Source organism: Acanthochromis polyacanthus, chromosome 9 (assembly GCF_021347895.1).
Source record: "Acanthochromis polyacanthus isolate Apoly-LR-REF ecotype Palm Island chromosome 9, KAUST_Apoly_ChrSc, whole genome shotgun sequence".
NCBI lineage: Eukaryota > Metazoa > Chordata > Actinopteri > Pomacentridae > Acanthochromis > Acanthochromis polyacanthus.
Genome location: NC_067121.1, coordinates 20,108,829 through 20,131,379, shown reverse-complemented (window position 1 = coordinate 20,131,379; position 22,551 = coordinate 20,108,829). Strand labels below are relative to the sequence as shown.

The 22,551-nt window shown below is 39.8% G+C and overlaps 1 protein-coding gene across 2 annotated transcripts in view; it reads left to right on the top strand.

Moving 5' to 3' along the window:
* b4galt2 (UDP-Gal:betaGlcNAc beta 1,4- galactosyltransferase, polypeptide 2) overlaps positions 1–22,551 on the top strand; it is a 258,127-nt gene that overhangs the window by 204,202 nt on the left and 31,374 nt on the right. For both annotated transcript variants that reach the window (XR_002595573.2, XM_022191165.2), the window contains exon 6: positions 7,557–7,679. Coding sequence is in view for 1 of the 2 variants with exons in the window: in XM_022191165.2 (XP_022046857.1) it covers positions 7,557–7,679 (123 nt within the window). In the remaining variant the exon portion in view is untranslated. The remainder of the gene's footprint in view (positions 1–7,556; positions 7,680–22,551) is intronic.

The following is a 22,551-nucleotide window of genomic DNA, read 5'->3' as shown; positions in this document are numbered from 1 at the left end:
TTACATACTCAAATAAACAAAAACAAATCCATACCTGTGAAACCAACAAACATTGGACATTTTGTTAAAAAAAAAAACTAACTATAAGGCTTAAAGCAGACAGTGCTTCTGTGAGCTAACTTTTACATTAACAACCTGACATGACAATGAGAAAACAGCAAATCTGCATATTTAAGACCAAAGCAATAAAAATTTGTCACTTTTCCTGAAAAAAAATAGTGAAACCATTAGGCATTATACTATGTATAACTGTGCATGTGACAAATAAAACTTATATCTTAGGCTTTGAGCCCAAAGTGCTTCTGTCAACTAACATTAAATATTTACAATGAAAATAAAGAACAACAGTAATTCCTCAGATTTCAGAACATAAGAAAATCAACAGGCTTTCAGTCTAAAGTGCCACTTGTGTCAACTAACATTTCTATTTACATTATTTAATGACAAAAAAGTAAAACCTCACATTTAAGAGATTAAAGCCAGCACCTCTACATCTGTGTTCTTTGCTCGCTCTCTGCTGCCACCCCATGGACAGTGGAGCTCTGATTGCTTAGCAGGGCGCGGTCATCCTGTGCCCCGCTGTCTGCTATCTCTTGTATTGAAGAGGAACGAACTGCGCATGTCAAAGTTATAACGAGAGTCAATGGGAAAGATCAGTGCGCCCCGGCTGGATATGACGTTTCTAATCTGACTTTTTATTACAAATTATACATTTTAGTAACTCTCTACAGGCTCTATTATCCATTTTGCTTGCTAAAAACATATGATATACATGTAAATGTTATTTTAAAAACGTTTTATTAAAGGAAGGGCTGTGACTCTATATGATGTGAGACAGAGGGGGCGGCGCCCTAGCGCCCTCTATTGACCAGCCGCCCCTGCTATACAGTCCAAACACAAAAATAAACAAGAAAAGCACTCAGAGTACTCTGCCAAGGCTGCTCAGTCGTTGTATGATTTCCAACAGACAATTCATGGTCCGCAGCAGTGAATTTGTAGTAGGATCACAATCATGTGATCGTCAGAAAGCAGCTGATGTAGCGTTCACTTGTTGTCATAGTTACATTGACACTGTGCCGCTACCTCGCAGTGATATGGAAATCCTTTACAAATCTGTGGATCCAGACTATAAGCCGCATCACTGCCAAAATCTACTCAGTTGGTCCTTTTGTCATTTCTGACCTTCCCTGAAAATTTCATCTAAATCTGTTTGTCCATTTTTGAGTAATGTTGCTAACAGACAGACAGACAAATCAACACTGATTCTCATATAACTCCCCTGTGTTCCTTGGCAGAGTAATAACCAAACCTGTAGCAAATTTGACAGGACACTGTGTTTTACTTCAGGACTTATTTGAAATTAGGAGCTAAATGAGAAAATAGCTTTCAGAGACTTTAATGTCAGTCTAATTTACAATGTTTTGTTTTGAACTTTGAGAGGCAACTATACCCTCATATTCTGCTTGAACCATTTCTCTCAGTATCTTAAAAGAGCGGGCATCAATGCCCTGCCTCATGGCAGTGTTATGTTTGATGTGAGGATTCACATCTACGAGTTTTTCTCCTTTTCTTGTTTACCAATTTGCATATCCTTGATTATGCTCTAGCTCACAACTTAGTCCCTGCCACCTGAGATGTGAGTGGAGGGGGAAAACAGGGATTTAACAAAATAAGCAGTCATTTTATAGGGATGTCCATTAAATTGTTTCTGTGGCAGAGCTATAACATCCATCCATTTGTTTTGTTACAGCCGACAGCTGTGGTTTATGATCGCTGTCAGATGAAAATAACAGTGATAACATACAAAATATATTCATCCTTAATATCATTCACAACAGGGCATAATGTGACATAATGTTATACATTTTTATCTTTACCACACAGACTTGCTATCAAGTATTAAACAGACGTGACTCACAAAGGAGTACTGTATGAAAGAAGTGTGGCACATATTATATCCAGATGGGTGACAAATGAAAGTTAAACCTGAACCACCGACCCCTACAGTGATTGGTTCCCAAGGTCCTGTTATGCTGTAGGGAGCAGTCTGCTGCCATTTCTTACCTTAAAGAAGAGTCACTGCAGATCAATACGAAGCTGTTCTGAGTGATCATCTTTATCCACTGATGAAACATTTCTATCCTGATGGGATCCTGGAAGACAGCAGTGCACAGGGCATGAAGGGTCACTGAATGGTTTGATAATAAATGATGTGAATCTTATAATATGGCCTTCGCAGCCACCAGATCCAGTCTTGCCTGTCTCATCACAGTTAGGGAGTGGCCAGAGAAACAGAAAAACTATAGCAATAATCTGTGTGGTTATAAGATTCCATTGCAGTGTCTTTATTTGTTAAATCGTGCAGTTTACAGCAATAGCTGTAGGTTTTGTGTGAACTGGACATAAGGTTAAAGAGTTAAGGCTGTAACATGAAATACAGGATTTATAATTGTGTGCTTACATTTCTATTGATTTTTATGGGCCATGCCACTTAAATAGAAACACCAAAACAGAGAAAAACATTAGTTACCTGCCTAGGCTGTTTGTTTCTACGCCATCTTCATGATTCTACTTGCAGTGAATCTGTGAATTGAGGAGCCGAGGTGACCTTTGACAAAATACTGAAATGAAGAGAAATACACTCAACAAAAATATAAACACAACACTTTTGATTTTGCTCCCATTTTTTAAGAGATGAACTCAAAGATCTAAAACTTTTTCCACATACACAATATCACCATTTCTCTCAAATATTGTTCACAAATCTGTCTAAATCTGTGACAGTGAGCACTTCTCCTTTGCTGAGAAAATCCATCCCACCTCACAGGTGTGCCATATCAAGATGCTGATTAGACTCCACAATAATATTGTGGGCAGTCTAAGGCACACCTGTGCACTAATCATGGTGTCTAATCAGCATCTTGCATGTAACTGCAAAGAAAAAGCGAGGGGATGTGTGGTTTATATTTTCTGTGCCTAAATTGGAATCAAAACTTTGTTAATTTCCGTTATGTACAACAGTTTGGGGTCAACCAGGCAATTTCATGTTTTCCACAAAAACTTCTACTTTTATTCATGTGCAAACATAATTGCAAAAGGGTTTTCTAATCATCAGTTAGCCTTTCAACACCATTAGTTAACACAATGTAGCATTAGAACAAAGGAGTGATGGTTGCTGGAAATGTTCCTCTGTACCCCTATGGAGATATTCCATTAAAAATCAGCCATTTCCAACTAACATAGTCATTTGCCACATTAACAATGTCTAGAATGTATTTCTGATTAATTTAATGTCATCTTACTTGAAAAAAATGCTTTTTTTTCAAAAGACATTTCCAAGTAACCCCAAACTTTTGAACGGTAGTGTATATACTCTTAAAAATCTCTGAAGTTACCATTTGATGATGAATATTACACTTTTCCTAGGACATAATCAGATAGTTATGGAGTTTATGGAGCCACAACTGTTAAAGATATTATATAAGAGTTTTGTTTATCCTCTTTCTAGCGAGACTTTATAAAAAATTTAAACTCGCATCTCAAAGTTCTCAAGAAAAACACGCAGTTCATTAAGTTCAGTTTCCGCTCTCTCACTCGCTCTCTTGTCTTCGTCTCCCCTAGCATGTGTCCTTTTTAAGTATACACACACACACACACACACACATGACTGCTCATATTGTTGCTAGGAGAAATTGTGAAGAAACGTATGGTCTCATTAGTTTCTTCTTGTCATCTTTCAACTGGGAGCTGTCACACATTTGACAACACATACAGAATATGCACACATGTACACTCGCGCACACACACTCTCTCTCTCTCTCTCTCTCACACACACACACACACGTACATACGTTGCCCTCTGGTTAGACTCCAGGCGCCTGTCATGGCATTCCCGGCTAATGTCCGTCCCACTCCAACAGTTTCATGACTTTTGGGGAAAAAATAAAACAGCTTGTCTGCACTCGTTGTCCACACACACACAAAAACACACACGTGCGTTATACATGATTTGCTCCTTGTCAATTCTAAATATATCTTACTGTTATCTGACGTCTCTTTTGTAACGTCTTGATGGACGACATACGAAAACACATCATTAAACACTATCTAGCATTCAATCTAACAATGTAACTTAGCTTAGAAACAGCTAATGCTAATCAGATCCAGAAGCCAATGCAGAAATGCTATCTCTTCTCAGTACACTTGATAATGTTATGTGTGTTGAGTGGATTATACATGGATATAGATTATCCACTTACTGTAAATGGACAGCCATAAATTATCCACTTAAAAAAAACCATCCAAGACAAGATGTGTTAAGAAGAAATCTGATTGCCTGAAACACAAATGCAAATTGTGTGTCTCTCAGGGCCAAATATGAAAAGGAAACTGCTCAGTCTGTCACATCACATTGCGCTGCTGTCCAGGATTCACGTGCTACCTGACATGAACAAACACCGAGAACATGCACAGGAGAAGTGGAAGACCATTTATAAATGATTTTATTGAACTGGGGTTTAGGAGATTGTCCAGACTGTCACACAGATATAAAAGTTTTTTTTGTTGTTTTTCTTTATATTATGGACATGGTAATGCCAACTAGATATATAACATGGTGTTTTGATACCTGTACTTTGCTGATGAGTGTATCATTTCATATATTCCTTGTGTGTTCTTGCACAGAAAAAAAACTGAAACACACAAATAAGCATCATAGAAAGCCATGTGTTCACTCTGTTCATCACTAGATGTGTTTAGGTCACCAGTAGGAAAATTAAGAATATCCCGTCTGCCCACAAGACCCAAAAAGACACTATACTGTAGTGGACCTCGGTGTATCTTCTGGACAGCTACCAGCAGCTCCAAATTTCACGTATCTTTGAATAAGGTTGAGTGACTCCAACTTGCAGAACATGTCTTTTAGTTGGGTCAAATGGAGGTCGGATCACAATCACATCATCGCTATGGAGGAGCTGCTTTTCTACCAGGATAGTTTTGGCTCTAGAAAAGAAACCAACATTTCCACCAATTTGTAGCAGAACGTTGTGCCACCATAGTAGCAGACACCACATGTAAGTCAGAGAAAAACAAGCAAGATGGCAGACCTGGCATTGTTTACCTTATTGCAAATATTTGCTTGTCCCACAGAGTTAGGCGAACCAGTTATAGACTTCACATAGACAAGAAGTATGTGCAGATGCCAGTGTGATAATATCCATCCATTATCCATACACTGATTAAACCTCATCAGGGTCGCAGGGGGCTGGAGTCTATCCCAGCGGACTTAGGGACAAAGGAAGGGGACACCCTGGACAGGTCATCACTCTATCACAGGGCTACACATAGAGACAAACAGTCACACTCACATTCACACCTACGGACAATTTAGAATCGTCAATTAACCTCAGCATGTTTTTTGTACGGTGAGGAAAAAGCCGGAGTACCCAGCGGAAACCCATGCTGCACAGGGAGAACATGCAAACTTCATGCAGAAAGATCCCAGGTCGATAGGCGAACCGGGGATCTTCTACCTGTAAGGCAACAATGCTAACCACCGACCACTGTGTATTCAGACCCCATTTTCAAGGGATCTGAATACTTTCCGTACCCACTGTATCTCAATAAAAATGCCTCAACAGTTCTGATGAAGCTCAGGATTCATCCAGTCAAGCTTTTTTTTGTTTTGTTTTGTTTTTATCTTATTAGACAAGTTAGTAGAGAGACGGACAGGAAAGTGGGGAGAAGAATGGGGAGAAGACCTGCAGCAACAGACCGTGAGTTGGAATCAAACTCGGGCTGCTGCATCGGGGATTATAGCCCCTGTTTATGGGCCCGCTCAACCAGTTGAGCTACCTTTAATATAAATCATTCCACCGTAAGAACCTGATTCTGTGTAGACCAGCTGACCTATTGGATGTGTCGGACAACACAGAACACTATTTCCTGTCAAACGCTGTGTTGATGAAGTTACCAGTGCCGTGCCACGTGCATAAATGGGCACATCTCTCTCAATTTAATATTTCTGCTGCTGTGTGATGCTGCAGGAATTTATTCATGTCTGAGGAAAGAATCGACACACGTTGAACAGTGGGCAGCAAACAGGACTTTTAGGAGGTATATTAGTGTTTCTGCAAAATCCTGAATTAGACCCAGTTAATCCTGAACATGTTTCTGACATTAATCTGACATGTTTCAGATCTTACTCCTAAAATAGTTGAATTTTGACAGACATCTCAATCTGTTATGCAATAGATAAAAGTAGGTGGTGCAACACTACTTGCACACAGGCTGGGAATTGATCTACTCCGACTGGGTCAGCTGGGTGATGGTGTGTGACGGTGAAAGACCCAAACACTCAATGGCCCTGGAAACATCACTGATGAGGAGTGCCAGTGTATCAGCATGACGTAGGAAAGCGTATACAAGGGAAAAGTAAAACAAGAAAATACATGAAGGTTGATTTGTGATGTTGCAGATCTGTGTGTGTGCACCTCTGTTGATCAGCCACACACAAACTGAGGATGTGTAATCTGCAGTTTTACATCTATGGGCTCTATGGGTCCTTTAACGTGCAAAAAAATATTCTCTTCACGATGCTCCATGTGAAGCTCCTCTCTGTTACTTTAGTTTTGAAGACCAGAAATATGCATTTAAATATAGGAATCAGTGCTGACCTGCAGAATCTACAGGATGGACCCACAGCTTGGGCACTGTGTTCACTGATGCTTCACGGATGCTAGCATAGAGTTAGGAAGGGATATCAGAGTGAGAGGTACCCTGAACCTAAACGGCTACCAGAGCATTCAGTAGCACCACGCAGTACCCTCTGGTATGTTTCTAGTTGGTCAGGAATTCATCTTACAGCAAGATAATGAAGATGGCAAGCTTGAAAATATGGAGTGTCCAGCACAGTTTCCAGACTTTAACCCAATGGAGCTGGTTTTGGGATGAACTGGACAGAAGAGTGAAAGCAAAGCAGCTTACAAGTGCCACACATTTATGTTAACTTCTGCGACAGAGTTGGGAAGAACTTTCTGAAGACTATTTGACCTCTATTGTGGAAAAAATACCATGGGTGTGTTGAGCTGTTATATCTGCCAAAGGTGGCTAGTTTGATGAATCAAAAGTTTAGAATACATTTAGTTTTGTAAATAGATTTTTTTTTCTACTTCATTTGTTTGTTTGTTCTATGCTTGAATTTCAAAGGACAGTGAGACATTAACATGCAGAATTTCCAATAAAAAGTGGAAAAATGTGGGTGTTCTGTAACTTTTGATTGTTACAAAATCTGAAATCAATTCACACTTGAACTTGTTTTATGGCACTTGTCCAGGTTTTCTCCTCACTAGATCTTTGCTTGTGTTGTATCTACTCTGACGTACATCGCTTTGGGCAAAATCTAATTAAATTGTAGAATTGTAGAAATGTAAATACAGTTTGATATTTGCGTCGTGTTTGTGGGGAACATCCCGTCCTAAAGAATGCGTGGTTATGCCTTAACTTAGAGCATTTTCTTCTCTTACCTGTCCCATGTCTTCCTTCCTCCTGTCCTGCAGGCTGCCCTACGCAGGCTACTTTGGAGGAGTTTCAGGCCTCAGTAAAAAGCAGTTTCTGAAGATCAATGGCTTTCCAAACGAGTACTGGGGCTGGGGAGGGGAGGACGACGACATTTACAACAGGTAGGCATGGAAGGTTGCAGCTGCATCTGCCTGTGGTTTCTTCACTAGTTAAATGTTATTTTGTCCTACATAATAGAACATACGCTACTGTTCAGAAGTTTAGGGTCACGTAGAAACATCTTTATTTTTGAAAGAATAGCAATTTTTTTCAATGGTGATGACATTTAAATTAATCAGAAATATAGTCTAGACATTGTTAATGTGGTAAATGACTATTCTAGTTGGAAACAGCCAATTACTAATGGAATATCTCCATAGGAGTACAGAGGAACATTTCCAGCAACCATCACTCCTGTGTTCTAATGCTACATTGTGTTAGCTAATCGTATTAGAAAGCTAATTGATGATTAGAAAAGTCTTGTGTAATTATGTTCAAAAATGAATAAAAGGGTGAGTTTTTATTGAGAACATGAAAATGCCTGGATGACTCCAAACTTTTGAAGTAGAGTGTATGTTTTTTTGTTTTTTTTAGTGTTATGGAATGTAGGATAATTTAAATTTTGAAAAGTCGAACTAGCCTAAATGTCATGATGAACATGAAGTGATGACCACAGCAAACAGTCTGCATCAATCAGTCGTCTCTTTGGACGAAAGCTATCGTCAGACTGACAACTGTAACACACAGTCACACATTCACATCTGCGCACAAGTACATACGTATAGCAACCATTATATATGTGCAATATTTCTGTGACTACAGGAGACTCAAGCAGCACAGTCAAGTGTGTGAGTTGAAAGTGACACTGAAGTGGTTCATCGAGGAGTTGATTTATTATAATTGTTCGGAGAAAGAGAATGATTAGCAAATAAATTAACCTTTTGAAGCACTTTAGTCGGCTTTTAACGACCTGCTGAAGTTCGCTAATGATATTACTGTGAATGTTGGCTGAAATCAAATCCAGCAGAGGAATATTTGTGTGACAGGTTAACAGAAAGATGACTTAGGCCTCCTTAAATGTGTTGAACCACTTACAGGACCATTAGTTTAATTTATCATCTCCTCAGATGGTTGTTTGGACTGAATTTTCTTGAATTACCTGGTGAACTGATGATCGGACTGTTAACGACTGATTATTCCAAAATTGCTCCATTGTCCATCTGTGCCTGGTACTGCAGGAACCAGGGAACAAAGGCAGCTAAAGACAATAAATAAAACTTTGGCAATGAAATAAAGAAGCTAACCAAACACGGCACCTTAATCTTCCGCATGTTCCCTGATATCTACTCTGTTAACACAGATTAGCTCCATCATTCACACAGGCAAAGTGAAAATGTCAGGTTCATATTTCTTTACAGCTGAAATAAACGTTTAAGGTGGCGTAAAGATTTCTAAATTGTCAGCTGTCATCCCGAATTAGCTTCAAAACAAAATTTATTTCAGTCACATGAACAGATACATTTGCATTCAGAGAACCGGGCTCAAGTACTCTGACGGTAAACACACACAGCTGCACACACTCTCACAGCAGGACTCTCCTCCACAGACACGATGCCACCTCCATCTTTATTGTATCTCTATTCTTCACTATCTGTTTTTCTTTTTCTCCCTGCGTGTCTCGCTGTCGCTCTCGCACTGGGAGGCTTATCTTTACCCTCTCAGAGTAATAGCATTATAAGAAAACTGAAAATAGAGCATTTGAGAATTGCGGTTTTTGAGAATGGACTGTGTCAGCCAACACAGTATTCAGAAGATTACAGTTGTTTGTCAGCATCTGGCAAGATGTGATAAAAGAGATCTATGTGTGCTTCACTGAGTGATTGTGTTCGGTGTGCGTGTGTGTGCCTGCAATTACGTGCCAAAGGATGACAGATAAATTTAAACCGCTAACTTTTTATTGGATGTTAGCCTCACTTGGTCATTAGATGCTGCAGATTCCCCTCGAGATATTTTCTGCACTTGAACTGAACCATATCTTCTGCTATAAAATGTGAAGTGATGTGCACAGTAATTATTAAAATCCCAGTTAGAAAAAAAAAGCTTTCGGATGTTTATGTCTGCAATTCAGTTTTATCAATGCAGAAGTGGTCACCGTTCAAAAGTTTGGGGTCACTTAGAAATGTACTTATCTTTGAAAGAAAAGTTGTTTTTTCAGTGAGGATAGCATTAGATGAATCAGAAATACAGTCTAGACATTGTTGATGTGGTAAATGACTATTCTAGCTGGAAACAGCTGATTTTTAATGGAATATCTCCATAGGGGTACAGAGGAACATTTCCAGCAACCATCACTCCTGTGTTCTAATGCTACATTGTGTTAGCTAATGGTGGTGAAAGGCTAATTGATGATTAGAAAACCCTTATGCAATTATGTTAGCACGTGAATAAAAATTTAAGCTTTAATGGAAAACATGAACTTGCCAGAGTGACCTCAAACTTTTGAACAGTAGTGCACATACATTCAGAAGACAAGACACCAAAGATTCTCCTGAACGTAGAATCTCATGCGATAAGTTAATTATTCTGCGAGATAGACACTTTACTGGTCGTTTGCAGGAAGTTACTTTAGTTTACAAGCTTTAAGTTGTAGATAAGGTGTGTTATTTTTCCTTTTCTTAAGATGCAGCCAGAACAGCTGTAGATTTGCATTTCTTCTCCAGTTGATCAGAGTTTAACACAAAATTCACACTTTGCAGCTCTATACAACATGTAGCTTCTTTCAGGATATTGCTTCAGTTTCTCAGACCAAACATGCACCACATGGGCCCACCCATCCAGATAGAACTCGAGACAGCTGCAAACAATTCATCTGAGTCAGGCGTACTCTACCTGTACTGACTGAAAGACACTCCCTGTCCAAAAACAAGTCTTACATTCTAATATTTCATTGGACTGCCTTAACTCCGAGAACGTCACACATTCGCCGTGGCATTGTTTTGATAAGCTCCTGCAATGTCACAGCATTTATTTCTGTTCAGAGTTGCATTAATTTTCTACCAAGATCTTTTATTGATGATGGGAGAGTCGGACCGCTGATCAAGGTCTTCTCCAGCACAACAGACATGCCGGCATCAAGCCATGCTGACTGGTTTTGTGCAAGTTTTTTAGAGGATTTAGACAGAAGATAAACTGAATTTTCTATTTCTACACATTACAGTTACAGCTGTTTTCTCCATCATAATTCAGCCCATGAACATCAACTCGAGAGCTGGTTATATTGTAAATACCATTCTTCTGTACATTTGATCTTATTTCTACATATGAAACATAGGAGCCAGTGGGAGGGTGGCTCCTCATAATAAGACCAAAAGCCTACCTGAAAACATAACTTTTGAAATTTGACAATATGCTAGTTTTCATGCATTTTTATTTTGGTGTATCTTTATGTCATGTATTATATATATGACATATATTTTATTATTCCGCCAAGGAACGCGGCGGAGTTATGTGATGATCTGCATTTGTCCATCTGTCTGCCTATCTGCTTGTCTGTTAGCAACATTACTCAAAAGCGGACTAAAGGATTTGGATGACATTTTCAGGGATGGTCAGAAATTATTAGATTTTGGCAGTGATGCGGCTTATAGTCTGGATCCACGGATTTGTTAAGGCTTTCTGTATCATTGCAAGATAGCAAGGCATCACTATAACTATGACAACAAGTGAACACTGTCACTGCAGACACTCACTCTGACTACATTGCAGGGGTGTTTCCAAGTCCCATCAGTTCTCGCCGCCTGCTGCATATTTAGGTTACGCGATTTGGTATCCGTACATAACACACGCATGCATAACACACGCCTGTACTCGGCACAAGTTGATTTTGCTTGTGGGTACATCTATATTATATATACATTCTCTGTTGCCGTGATTTCTGGTCATCAATAACTAATAAATAAACAAATGTTGCATTTCTTACAATGCTATATGGGGGAATGAACAGCCTTGGCGTCGTCCTGCACTCTCTGAATCCTTTTCTAGTTGATATACGCTTCGTGCATGGATGAAAGGAATTCATCACTTATTCACTTTTATAAAGAGGCAGGAAGGCTGTTCTTCACATCACTAGGTGTGGTGCTACCATATCCTAAACTTCACTCACTTCCCATCTGAAAAAAATCATTTCCTTGATGCTGACAGCTGTAAGACAAAGCAAAGAACAGATATTCCAACGCAGTTTGCTGATGAGTTGGCATTACTTACTTCTCTGTTTTGTAGTTTGCACAGAGATATGTTAAAAAGAAAATTTGGATTTACCTGAAAGCAGGTCAATTATTAAGAGCAACCAGAGCCAGAGAATATTAGCAGAATTATGAGTTTAATCAAGCGCTTTACAAATGTTTTAGGTCCATTTGTCATTTCAGTGAGCTCCGCAATAACAATACAGTAGGTGGAGTTTGTACTTATGTATTTACACAGGCTGTTGTACATTTGTTTTCAGCTGTTGTCAAAACTCTAGCAGTACAGTGGAACACCTTGAGAGGTACATTACTGTGCTGTGAAGCTAAAGTAATGACAGAGACAGGATTGACCGGACACTCAGGTTCCAGTTGTGCCTCCCTTTTCTGTCTCCTTGGTTATTACAAAGTAAGACTGTAAAAATCCCCAACTCCATCTTCTAATAAATTGAGGAGGGAGAAAAAAGAACTCGGCAGAAACAAGCAAATAAAGCGAAGCATGAAGGTTGTGTTGTGCCTCACTCAATGGCTCACACCCCCTCCCACCTTCCACTTTCACTTTTCAGGGCTGGCTTGCTTTCAAGCCTTTTCACAGAGCAATCTGAAGGGAAATGCCCTTGACAGCACTTGGACGAGTATTTGGAAGAAGATGGTGCACAGATACGGCACGGATGTGTGGATGCAGCTGAGGTTATCAAGCCAAGAAAATTTGACTCCTACATGCTTTTTTCATAGTAAATCTTTTAATAGAACTTTCGGGTTTAGGAGCTTAACTTCACAGATAGAAATATCAGTTAGTCCATCACTGTGGTCCAGACTGGAACATTTTAACAACTAATACATGGACTTTTCATGATATTTGGCACAGACATTTTTGTTCTCCAGAGGATGAATCCTGCTGATTTTGGCGATCTCCTCACTTTCCCCCGTGTGGCATCATTTGTGAATTTGAGTGAAATGTTTCAAACATTGCTGGATGAGTTATCTTGAAATTTGGTGCGCCCATTTTAAATAACTGAGGTGATTCCACATCATTGGCATTAGCACCAACTTTAGTGTTTTGTTTAGATCAGCAAAAGTTAGCATGCCAACGTTGGCTGCTCATCATTTTCCCAGATTTTTATTGTGAAAATGTTAGCTTGCTGATGTTACCTTTTGCCTCCAAGCACAGTTGTATCTCAGTATCAGAGAAACTTGAATGTGGTGCTAGAGTCACTTTCAGAAAACTCACTTTTCCCAAAAAACAGAAAGAAAAATGAGAAGATGTGTCCAAACTTTTGACTGGTAGTGGATATGAAAAAGGCATACAAGAGAAATAGTAGATAGCAGCAGCTTCAGTGCAATAATGAAAAAAAATAGAAGCTCATCAGTTTAATTTTGAAATACAAGCATCTGAAGCTGAAGGGATTCTGACAATACATGCTTCAGCCACATGCAGACGGGAGGATGGGTTTCCAGCTGAGCCAACTAAATGACGAGTTGGGTTAGTCTTTCAGGATTCAGTGACAGACTGGAGGAATGGGGTAAAGGGGTGGAGAGGTAAAAGAGCATCTGTCGTCGAAAGCAAGAAAAGTTCAGGGGTTTGAACAGTGCAGGCAGTCATTGTGTCCACCAGCCTCCGTATGCTCCTTGTCTGAAAAATGACTAAATTGCTCTTTTACACTGTCTGCTCTGTACTTTGGCACCTCTCCCTCACTCTGTTTGTCCTCCTCTCTAACCCTCCAGCTCTCCACATCTCTTTTCCCATCTCCCTCGGTTGCTCCCCTCCAGCAATTTCCTTTTTTTATGCTGATTTTGATGCCACACACCATGGCCGCTGCCTGAAATGGGTCCTGCTAGCTTAATGCCAGCCCAGGGGAACTGGCTGTCCCTGCTGCTCAGCGTGGCCTGAGCCTGTAGCAGGTAGGACACATGCCAGTGTCACTTGCCCCCATCCCACCCCTGTCTGAAAGTTTGTGGATACGATAAGAGGAGGGAGGGAGGGTTTTATTTTCTCACCATCCCCTCACTGTCTCTGAACATGCAGCAGTAGCCTTGGGCAAAGACTGTTCCTGTCCCCAGGGCTTTAATGCCAGCCTTCTCTACACACTCACTCGTCCCATGCTCCCTCTCTACTTTCCTTGCCCTTTCCCCCTTCTCCTTTATAGACCTCGCAGCAGTGGTTTTCGGCAGAGCCTGAGCCAGCGTCGTGTACACTTGCAGCGACCGCCGGTCCGCACGTGTTTCTGTGAAGCCTTGACAGTGGTGTAAGAGTCAAGATATTTATGGCTCAACACTTTGAGAATGTCAAGCCTTTGATAAGTTCAATCACACGTCTAGGTTGTGAGGGCGCCTCCACCCTCAGGTCAAGTCGGCAAATGTTGCAGAGTGTTTGAAGTCTCATCTTTAACCTGTTTTTTTTTTCTTTTTATTGTCTTAAATTATTCCGTCTTTATTGTTTATCACAGTGAAAGTTAGAGTTGGTGGCCCGATGTGTTCAGATGCATTTAAATGATGAATTTACCTCTTAAATTGTGATCGTGCATCAGCAGCATTAGGTATTTTTGTTTTTGGTGATTCTGGTATTATCAGACCAGGGTTCTTCTGTATTGCCCACTTCTACTGAAAAGCTTGAAGGGTCTTAGTTTGCTTGAACAAAGTGCTTCTTGGATCACCTCTTGCATTACTTTGATTTTGGAATTAATGGTGGCTGCCCTCAACAATTTTTTGCAGCTTATCCTAAAGCTTCGCCCCTGAACTAGCCACAGAGGTTATAGTGCCCTTCGTTTCTTTTTTTTCATTCCCCAAAACTCTACACAACAGTTTTTACACATAAACTGCAGCACTGAATTTATGTGAATGTTACCTAAAGGAGCTGTAGAGGAAAACTCAAATCAGTTGAATTGGACATTAAATAGATTTTTATTCCGGCTCCCTGGGATAAAGTGTGAGTAATGACTGATTGAGCCCCTGTATGACTAGAGCTGGTCGCTGTCTGGAGAATTCACAGTGAGCCAGTGGACGTGATGATGTTTCCATCACATAGCTAGTGTGAAACCAAAAGAATACAAACATAAGACCAAGAGGAAGAAGCATGTTTTACACAATGATGCCAATTAAAATGTATCCAAGGAGATTCATGAACCTCTGCCACTGAGAGCTCACACTAAAATCATCATGGAGTATTTCCCGTAGTCAGAAGGTGTAACAGACAATCTGTTGTTGTGTATTATGTGTGTGACAGGGAAATCTGAAGAATCAGGACCAGACATTGTTCAGTGCCCATGTGAGAAAGTGGCTTATGGAGCCTTTGAAGAAGTTCGAAAGAGATACCTGTACACTGTCTAATGTCACAATGCCAGGCAGGCAAATGGTCTTGTGCAACAACAAAAACCATCTTTCAAAGGGGAGTGGATGTAATTCCATACCATAAGCAGATATTAAATACAACATAGTCCTCCTAATGACAGTTTGTCTATATAAATATATTAAATGACATCTGTTCTTATGGTATACCTGGTGAGTGTTTAGCACCAACACAAATAAAAACTAATAAACATACACAACAGTTCAAAAATTTGGGGTCACGTAGGCAAGTTCATGTTCTCGATGAGAACTCACACTTCTATTCATGTGCTAACATAATTGCACAAGGGTTTTCAAATCATCAATGAGCCTTTCAACACCACTAGCTAACACAATGTAGCATTAGAACACAGGAGTGATGGTTGCTGGAAATGTTCCTCTGTACCCCTATGGAGATATTTCATTAAAAATCAGCAATTTCCAGCTAGAATAGTCATTTACCACATTAACAATGTCTAGAATGTATTTCTGATTAATTTAATGTCATCTTCATTGAAAAAAAAGCTTTTCTTTCAAAAAGGACATTTCTAAGTGACCCCAAACCCTTTGAATGGTAATGTATATTCACAATTAGAAACTGGGCAGGAGTTTGTTTGAAGAACCTTAGGAGAGTCAGATAGTTGTAGCTGTCAAAATTTAAACCTATGCAGGATTCAAAAGTCCCTTATCACTCAGTGGTCGCCCACTGCAGTAGGTTTCTGATGTCTTTTCTCAAAAGCGATTCTGATCTGTTTTCTTCCAGCAGCAGTGCCTCATGCCTTTAAATGCTCCAAGTTGTATTTTCCCTTGAAATTAATGTTTTCCAAAAGCATTTCTCCAGAGCTATGTATTTACTTACTTTCTTCCTCCAGCAGTGAATCAAAAGCATTCACAGGTCATTTTTAAAATCTACTTTAAGCACCAGAGGGATGTGATTCAGCACAACTTGGCAATTCCTCTTTGGTTATGCACCATGTAGTTGTCTGATTCGACCAGTGAATTGCAGACAGTGGTTCTTCAGTCACGTTCAAAGAAAGAAAAGCAAAACTTTGTTTTAAAAAAAATCAATATACAAAGACGTACTTTCGAGTCTTGATCCATGATGACTGCAAATAAGATGAAAAAGTCCAGGCACTCTGAGACCCAAAGTATAACGATAAAAGCTTTAGATATTATATGTCTGATACAAGGTGTCCTTTTTTTCCCTCTACTTTGTTAATTCTGTTATATCTACTTCTTTTAAATGTACTCCCTGGACAAATAAAAGCAGGCAAGTACAAGGCTTGGCAGGGAAGGCAAATAACCCCCCCTGAGTAAATGAAGAGCAAGCGGGCACATTTTTCTTATGATATAATACTTTCAAGATGACGGTCACAGAACAGAAGCCAGCATGACACAGTAGAGAGCACCTGCTTGATACTGGAGTTGAATCGATGCGGGGTGAAGACGAGGTGGAGAGAAGAAGCAAGAGTGAAGAGAAAGAACAGAGTGAGTGTGCAGCAGGATGAGTGTGAGGCAGGTCAGATGGTCGGTGCACAGCGTGCAGCAGCAGCTCCTATTCTGATCCATCCGGACGAGTGTCCTCTGTGGTCTTCTTCTGTTTGAACCTAAAAGGTGATAATTACGGGAAACAAAAGGTGTCCCTTCTTTGGATGCCTCCTGCCATCAGACGTGTCATTTGAAGGCTGTTGAAGCATGAAGGTGGTGCTTCTGACAGCCTCCGCATTGTTTCATGCAAAGACTCGGCAGCTCTGTGTCTGTTTGGAGTCTCAATCCCCCAGACCACTGACCATGTATGAAACCTGAGAGTTAGTATTCATGCTGACCTGAATTTTTATTCACACATCAGCAGCATCACTGAAGTAGCCTCCAACGCCTCTCAGGAATATCTAAAAAAAAAATCCATTGCTTTTTTTTTTTTTTTCCAGCAGACTAGATCACCAGTGACTACCACCATTTTCAGTAGCTGCAGCTGGCCTGACAATTTTATCTTATCACTCTAATGCCAAAACATCTCCCTTGGCCATCTGTTGATTACAAATATTGATTTAAAGAGTTGACTTCTGCTCTTTATCTCTCTGGAACCCAAGCAGTTTCTGGATTTGTCTTAACTCGTGTCACGTTTTTACTCACTGTGAGCTCATTTTTAACTGCAGCTCCATGCAACAATCACAGCCATGGCTAGAAATAGAAAGAAATCAACATCTTTTGTAAAGTCTAACACAGTTATAGCGCTATTAATCATAAAAGAGAACAAAAGTTGAATTCCTTTGATTATTTATTTTACAAAAATTGAGAAAACCTGGAATTAACATGGGTTGCGTAGTGTTTTGGTGGTTAGCACTGTCACCTTACAGCCAGAAGATCCCCGGTTCACATCCTGGCCTTCCCGGAATCTTTCTGCATAAAGTTTGCATGTTCTCCCTATGCATGCGTGGGTTCTTTCTGGGTTCTGCTGCTTCCTCCAACGGTCCAAAAACACGATGAGGTTCATTGGTAATTCTAAATTGTCCGTAGGTGTGAATGTGAGTGTGATTGTTTGCCTCTATATGTAGTCCTGTGACAGACTGGTGACCTGTCCAGAGTGTCTCCTGCCTTCGTGCTAAGTCAGCTGGGGTAGACTCCAGCTCTCAGGTGATCCTAATGAGGATTCAGCGGTATATAGATAATGTATAGATGCACAACATTCTCCTTGTGCCACCAGGTGTAACCACTGCTGGAAACCAGAGAAAATGGGGCTTTACACTATTTTACTCTATTTTACTACTTACATTTTTAATTTGTTTGTTGTTTACACAGCCTGCAGTTCAGCTGACGTTAGCCAAATAGTTCCTGAATTTTTGTCACAAGACTTTTTGTCATAGCTTATGGCTTCATGATTGCATCAAAGACCACATATTTCTTCATTTATTACATAATCTGTTTATAGCAGTTCATTTTTGCAGGATTGTCATTGAGAGGTATAGAATAAAGTGGTTTTAACACAGGCTTAATATTCAAGGGGCGGCACGGCTCAGTGGGTAGAGTGGCTGTCTTGTAACTGGAATGTTGCCGGTTCAATCCTTGGCCCGTCGAGCTCATGTCGAGGTGTCCCTGAGCAAGACACCTAACCCCTAATTGCTCCTGGTGGGTCGTGGTTAGCGCCTTGCATGGCAGCTTCTGCCATTAGTGTGTGAATGGGTGAATGTGACGTATCATGTAAAGCGCTTTGGACAAAAGCACCATATAAATACAACCATTTACCATTCAAAACTGCATTTAACATCTAAAGCAGTGAAGGATAAAGGCAGCAACTGATGACAGTCTCAGGGCATCAGTGTAAAGTTAGCAATCATGTTCTCTGCTGCTAAAGTCTAGTTACTAAACAGCACTTTGTGAACTGTTGTACAGATTCTTTTTGTTTGAGTCACACTGTCACTTTTTACAGTAGCCTAGTGGTAGTGGTCGTTCTTGTTTTTGGCTCTGAGCATCAGCTTTTCACAGTTTTCAGCCTTGTTTTATCAAACAATACATTACTGTTAGAATTTGTACTTCTCAAATAATAATATAACAGGTCAGGGACAAAGAGGTGTACAGTATTCAGCAAAGGTCTCTGGTCATAATCCTACCATGGCTTTAACAGAGGTGCAACGTGGGAGATGTAAAAGTCTAATTCATTTTATTCACAGAAAACAAGAAGTAACTCTCAGTTGGAACACTTGTATGGTTTGGATCTCTGCCAGCCGCATCATCAGTATGAAAGATTAATAACTGTGCCAAACAAAATGTGGTTCTTTGAAAAAGTTCAAACTTATAAACATAAGGTGACGACTTTACTACGACTCCCAAGGCAAGAAACTGCAAATCACAGAGCTTAGTTTATTTAAGTCCACCACTCCTGTGTTACTGAAGATAACAGTTAAGCTGCCGAGAAAACTATAAGATGCATAAATCAGCGTACCTATGAATTCTGGGTAAGTTTGGGTAGAATTCTGCAACTATGGCACCATGTTTATTACTCCGCCAAGGAATGCGGCGGAGTAATGTGGCAATTGTTGTACGTTTGTCTGTCTGTTAGCAACATTACTCAAAACGGATTTGGATGAAATTTTCAGGGAAGGACAGAAATGACACAGAAAGTGATGTGGCTTGTAGTCTGGATCCACAGATTCTTTCAAGATTTATGTAGCAAACCCTAAGACTCATGGGTTTTGTAGTATTTAGACCCGTCTGCAATGCCTGATGTAGAATTTATCAGAAATTAAGTCAATTAAAGCTGGTGGCCCGAGCATAAATGTATATATTTTCAAATTGTCCCGGAGAGTCCTGTGTTTCTAGCACATTCTTGAAAGTAAAAATTGAAATGGGAGTTCGGATCAGAGGAAAAAGTCATGCATCTTCACCACATGGTCACCGGAACAGGATCTTTAGATGTGGTTTGTTATGGAGGGAACCGCTTTGTAAATGAACCTCAAGGAGCCAGCTGATCACAGACTCAGTGGAACATTTTACATTTTATTGCTGCTGTATGCAGCCTAACCAGTGATCCACGGATGTGTGCTGTGACCTTTCCAGACGAGTTCAGCTCTTTTTCTGAGTTTAAAAGAAGATGTCATCCCTCTTTTTCTCTTCTCTGTATTGAATTGCATCAAAAAGCTCAATAATGAGGGCTGTGCCAACAGAAAGTTCGAGTACGGAGTGATAGAAAAAGGAGAGATGCTCAGGAAGAAAATGAGAGTCGAGAGGAGGGAGGAAGAGAAATGAAGCATTGAGCTGCAGGTATAGTTGGACAGATAGCCACAGTCAGCAGCTGCTGCTCCAGAAAATCCCCATGCAAAGAAGCAGTGGAGCAGAAACCTACCAAAACGCAGCTTACACACCTTTCATGATATATAAGATGAAGCCTCCCTTTATGTGCAGGCTCACATATTTAGAATGTGAAAGTGAGTATGTGGTTATAATCTGAAACTGCTTTAACAGATCATTTCTTTAAGAACTCAGAGAAAAGTGTTAAGCAGCAGATTTCTACAGAGGGACAGAGGAGAATAATCCATGAAAAGAGAAGAATATATTACAAGAAGAATTTTGATTGTAATCTCCACAGCACAAGTGGGATTTCTGGTCTAAACCATTTAGAAAAGATCTTTTTTTAAAAACATTTTTCATTCAGAAACATAAAAAGAGGCTTCAGTAGAATAAAGTAATTTAAGTAGCTGCAAATTTTACCGGAGCAGAAAATATAAAGTTTAGCACAAAAACAGCAGCAATTACATAGAGATTCTTGGTAGAGGTTCCTGATAAAATGTTATTTTTTGTGTATTAGCTTTTCTCAATTTTACTTTTTTTAGCTTCACTTTATTTCATGTTTTTTTTTTTAGTTAACCCCTCTTAACCCTCATCAGTTTCTGGGCATTTTATGCTTCTGTGAACATATTTATTCACTGTGGACTCATTTTTCACTGCAGTATAAAGTCCTGCACCTCTATGGAAAAAACACAGCCATGGGTAGAAGTAGGAAGAAGTCACAAATGCCTTTTGTGTGGCGTGACACATTCATCATGCCATTAATCATAAAGAAGGAAAACCAAAAGTTGAATTTCTTTGACATTTTTCTACACCCTATAGATATTTTACTGCTTACATTTCCAATTTGTTTTCACACGTTTCTCCCATCTGCACTTCAGCTCAGTTCAGCCAAAAAGTCCCTGAATTTTCACAAGACTGTTGGTCACAGCTGAGTCATTAATGGCTGCATGGGTGAATTTAAAAGCACGTATTTCTTCATTTTCTTTATCCAGAATCAATTTTGATCAAACAGCTTGTTTTTGGCGAAGTGTTTGATGAGACATGTTGAACGAAGTGATTTTGATGATATATCACAACTTTAAGCTGAGCTTTGGTTTAGTTTTTTGATCAAACAGCAAATCAAATGGCATACTGGTAAAGACAGCATTGTTTTCAAACCCCTGGGATTATTTTTAAAATGACTTGCTTTTTGCACATACAGATAGTTTTTAAAATAATGTTTTTATTGTACAATCTCTGTCCACAGCAGTGTTGATTTTTTTATTTGTATATTCAATTGGATCTTCATTAACTTCTGCTATATCTGATGCTAGTTTACCTGGCATCCATAACCTCGAAATACATCATCAAAGCTCAAGGTGATGCTGTCATATACATTTTCATTCTTGATGGAATATGAGTGTTGCCTTTAAATACACATTGTACTGCTGTGATAACAACTAAATGTTGATTTTATTCTCCGTAAAAAGTTATTCACAAAAGTGTCATAAAGCTACTAAAAAATAAAAAAAATATGTGAAATTTAAATAAGAAAGACAACAAAAAAATGCCCATTTGAAGGTTTTTCACTGTTGCACCACCCAGATGTGTAGAAGCTAAGAGAAAAAATCTTGTCTCTTTGTCCTCTTCACACCCACACACCTCACTTTTCTATTACTTTCTCTCTGCCATGCTGTTCTCAACTATCGTCACCACCGCCACCCACTCCTCCTCTTCCTTCCCATCTCATTTCTGCAGAGGGAACTGAGGCAGGACATCAGACTGAGCTCCCACTTCTCCTCCACTCCATTGCTCTAATGCAATTAACTCCCCCTGTTGGGAATAAGAACAGAGAGCTGCAGAAATTCCTGATTAATCCAGTCAAATAGGCCTCTGATCTGGGAGTGTGTGTCTCCAGACTACTGTCTGCACTGATGCAGGCTGCAAATGAAACTTTTCATAATGCCTCATGATCGTGAGAATATATATTTTCAGTGAAGAGAGGAGTGCTGGACAATCTGCAAAATTCCGAGCTTTTCAAGTGGTGTCTCTGTTAGTTAAGTAGAACATAGTGTTTAATGGATTCATCCCTGGAGTCCAACTCTAGCTCAGCTTATATGGAGCCTTTCATTCCACTTATAGTTGGAGTAATGGCTCAATCTTCTCGAGACTGCTTCAGAATAAAAGCCACGGCAAGTTAAAGCAGTTGAATGCTTTTAATGTGAAGCAGCGGCAGCAGGAGCCATTGAGTTACATTAGCTGTGATTTAATGCAGCTCTGTCAAAGTGTTAGGTGAACGAGCAGAAAAAAAAGCTGAATGATTTAGTTCGTAACGTCACAGCGCTGTATTACCTGCTGTAAATTTCCTGTGAATTCCTTTGTGTGCAGGTGCATCGTTTGAGGAAGAGTTGCCAGACGACTGAGTGAAAGTATTATCACTTCTTGTCTAAAATTGAAGTTCAAGGTCAAGGTCCACTTTATTGCCTCCTGTGGGAGAAATTTGTCTGAGACAAAGGCAAAAGCAAGCTGCTCTGCAACATAAAACACAACACATGCTACTGAAGCACATGAAATATGCGACATATGATAAGTAGGTTAAAATAACATAAAAAAACCCTAAAATACAAGCATACCCCCATACATATACGCATACATCCCTTTGGGGTAC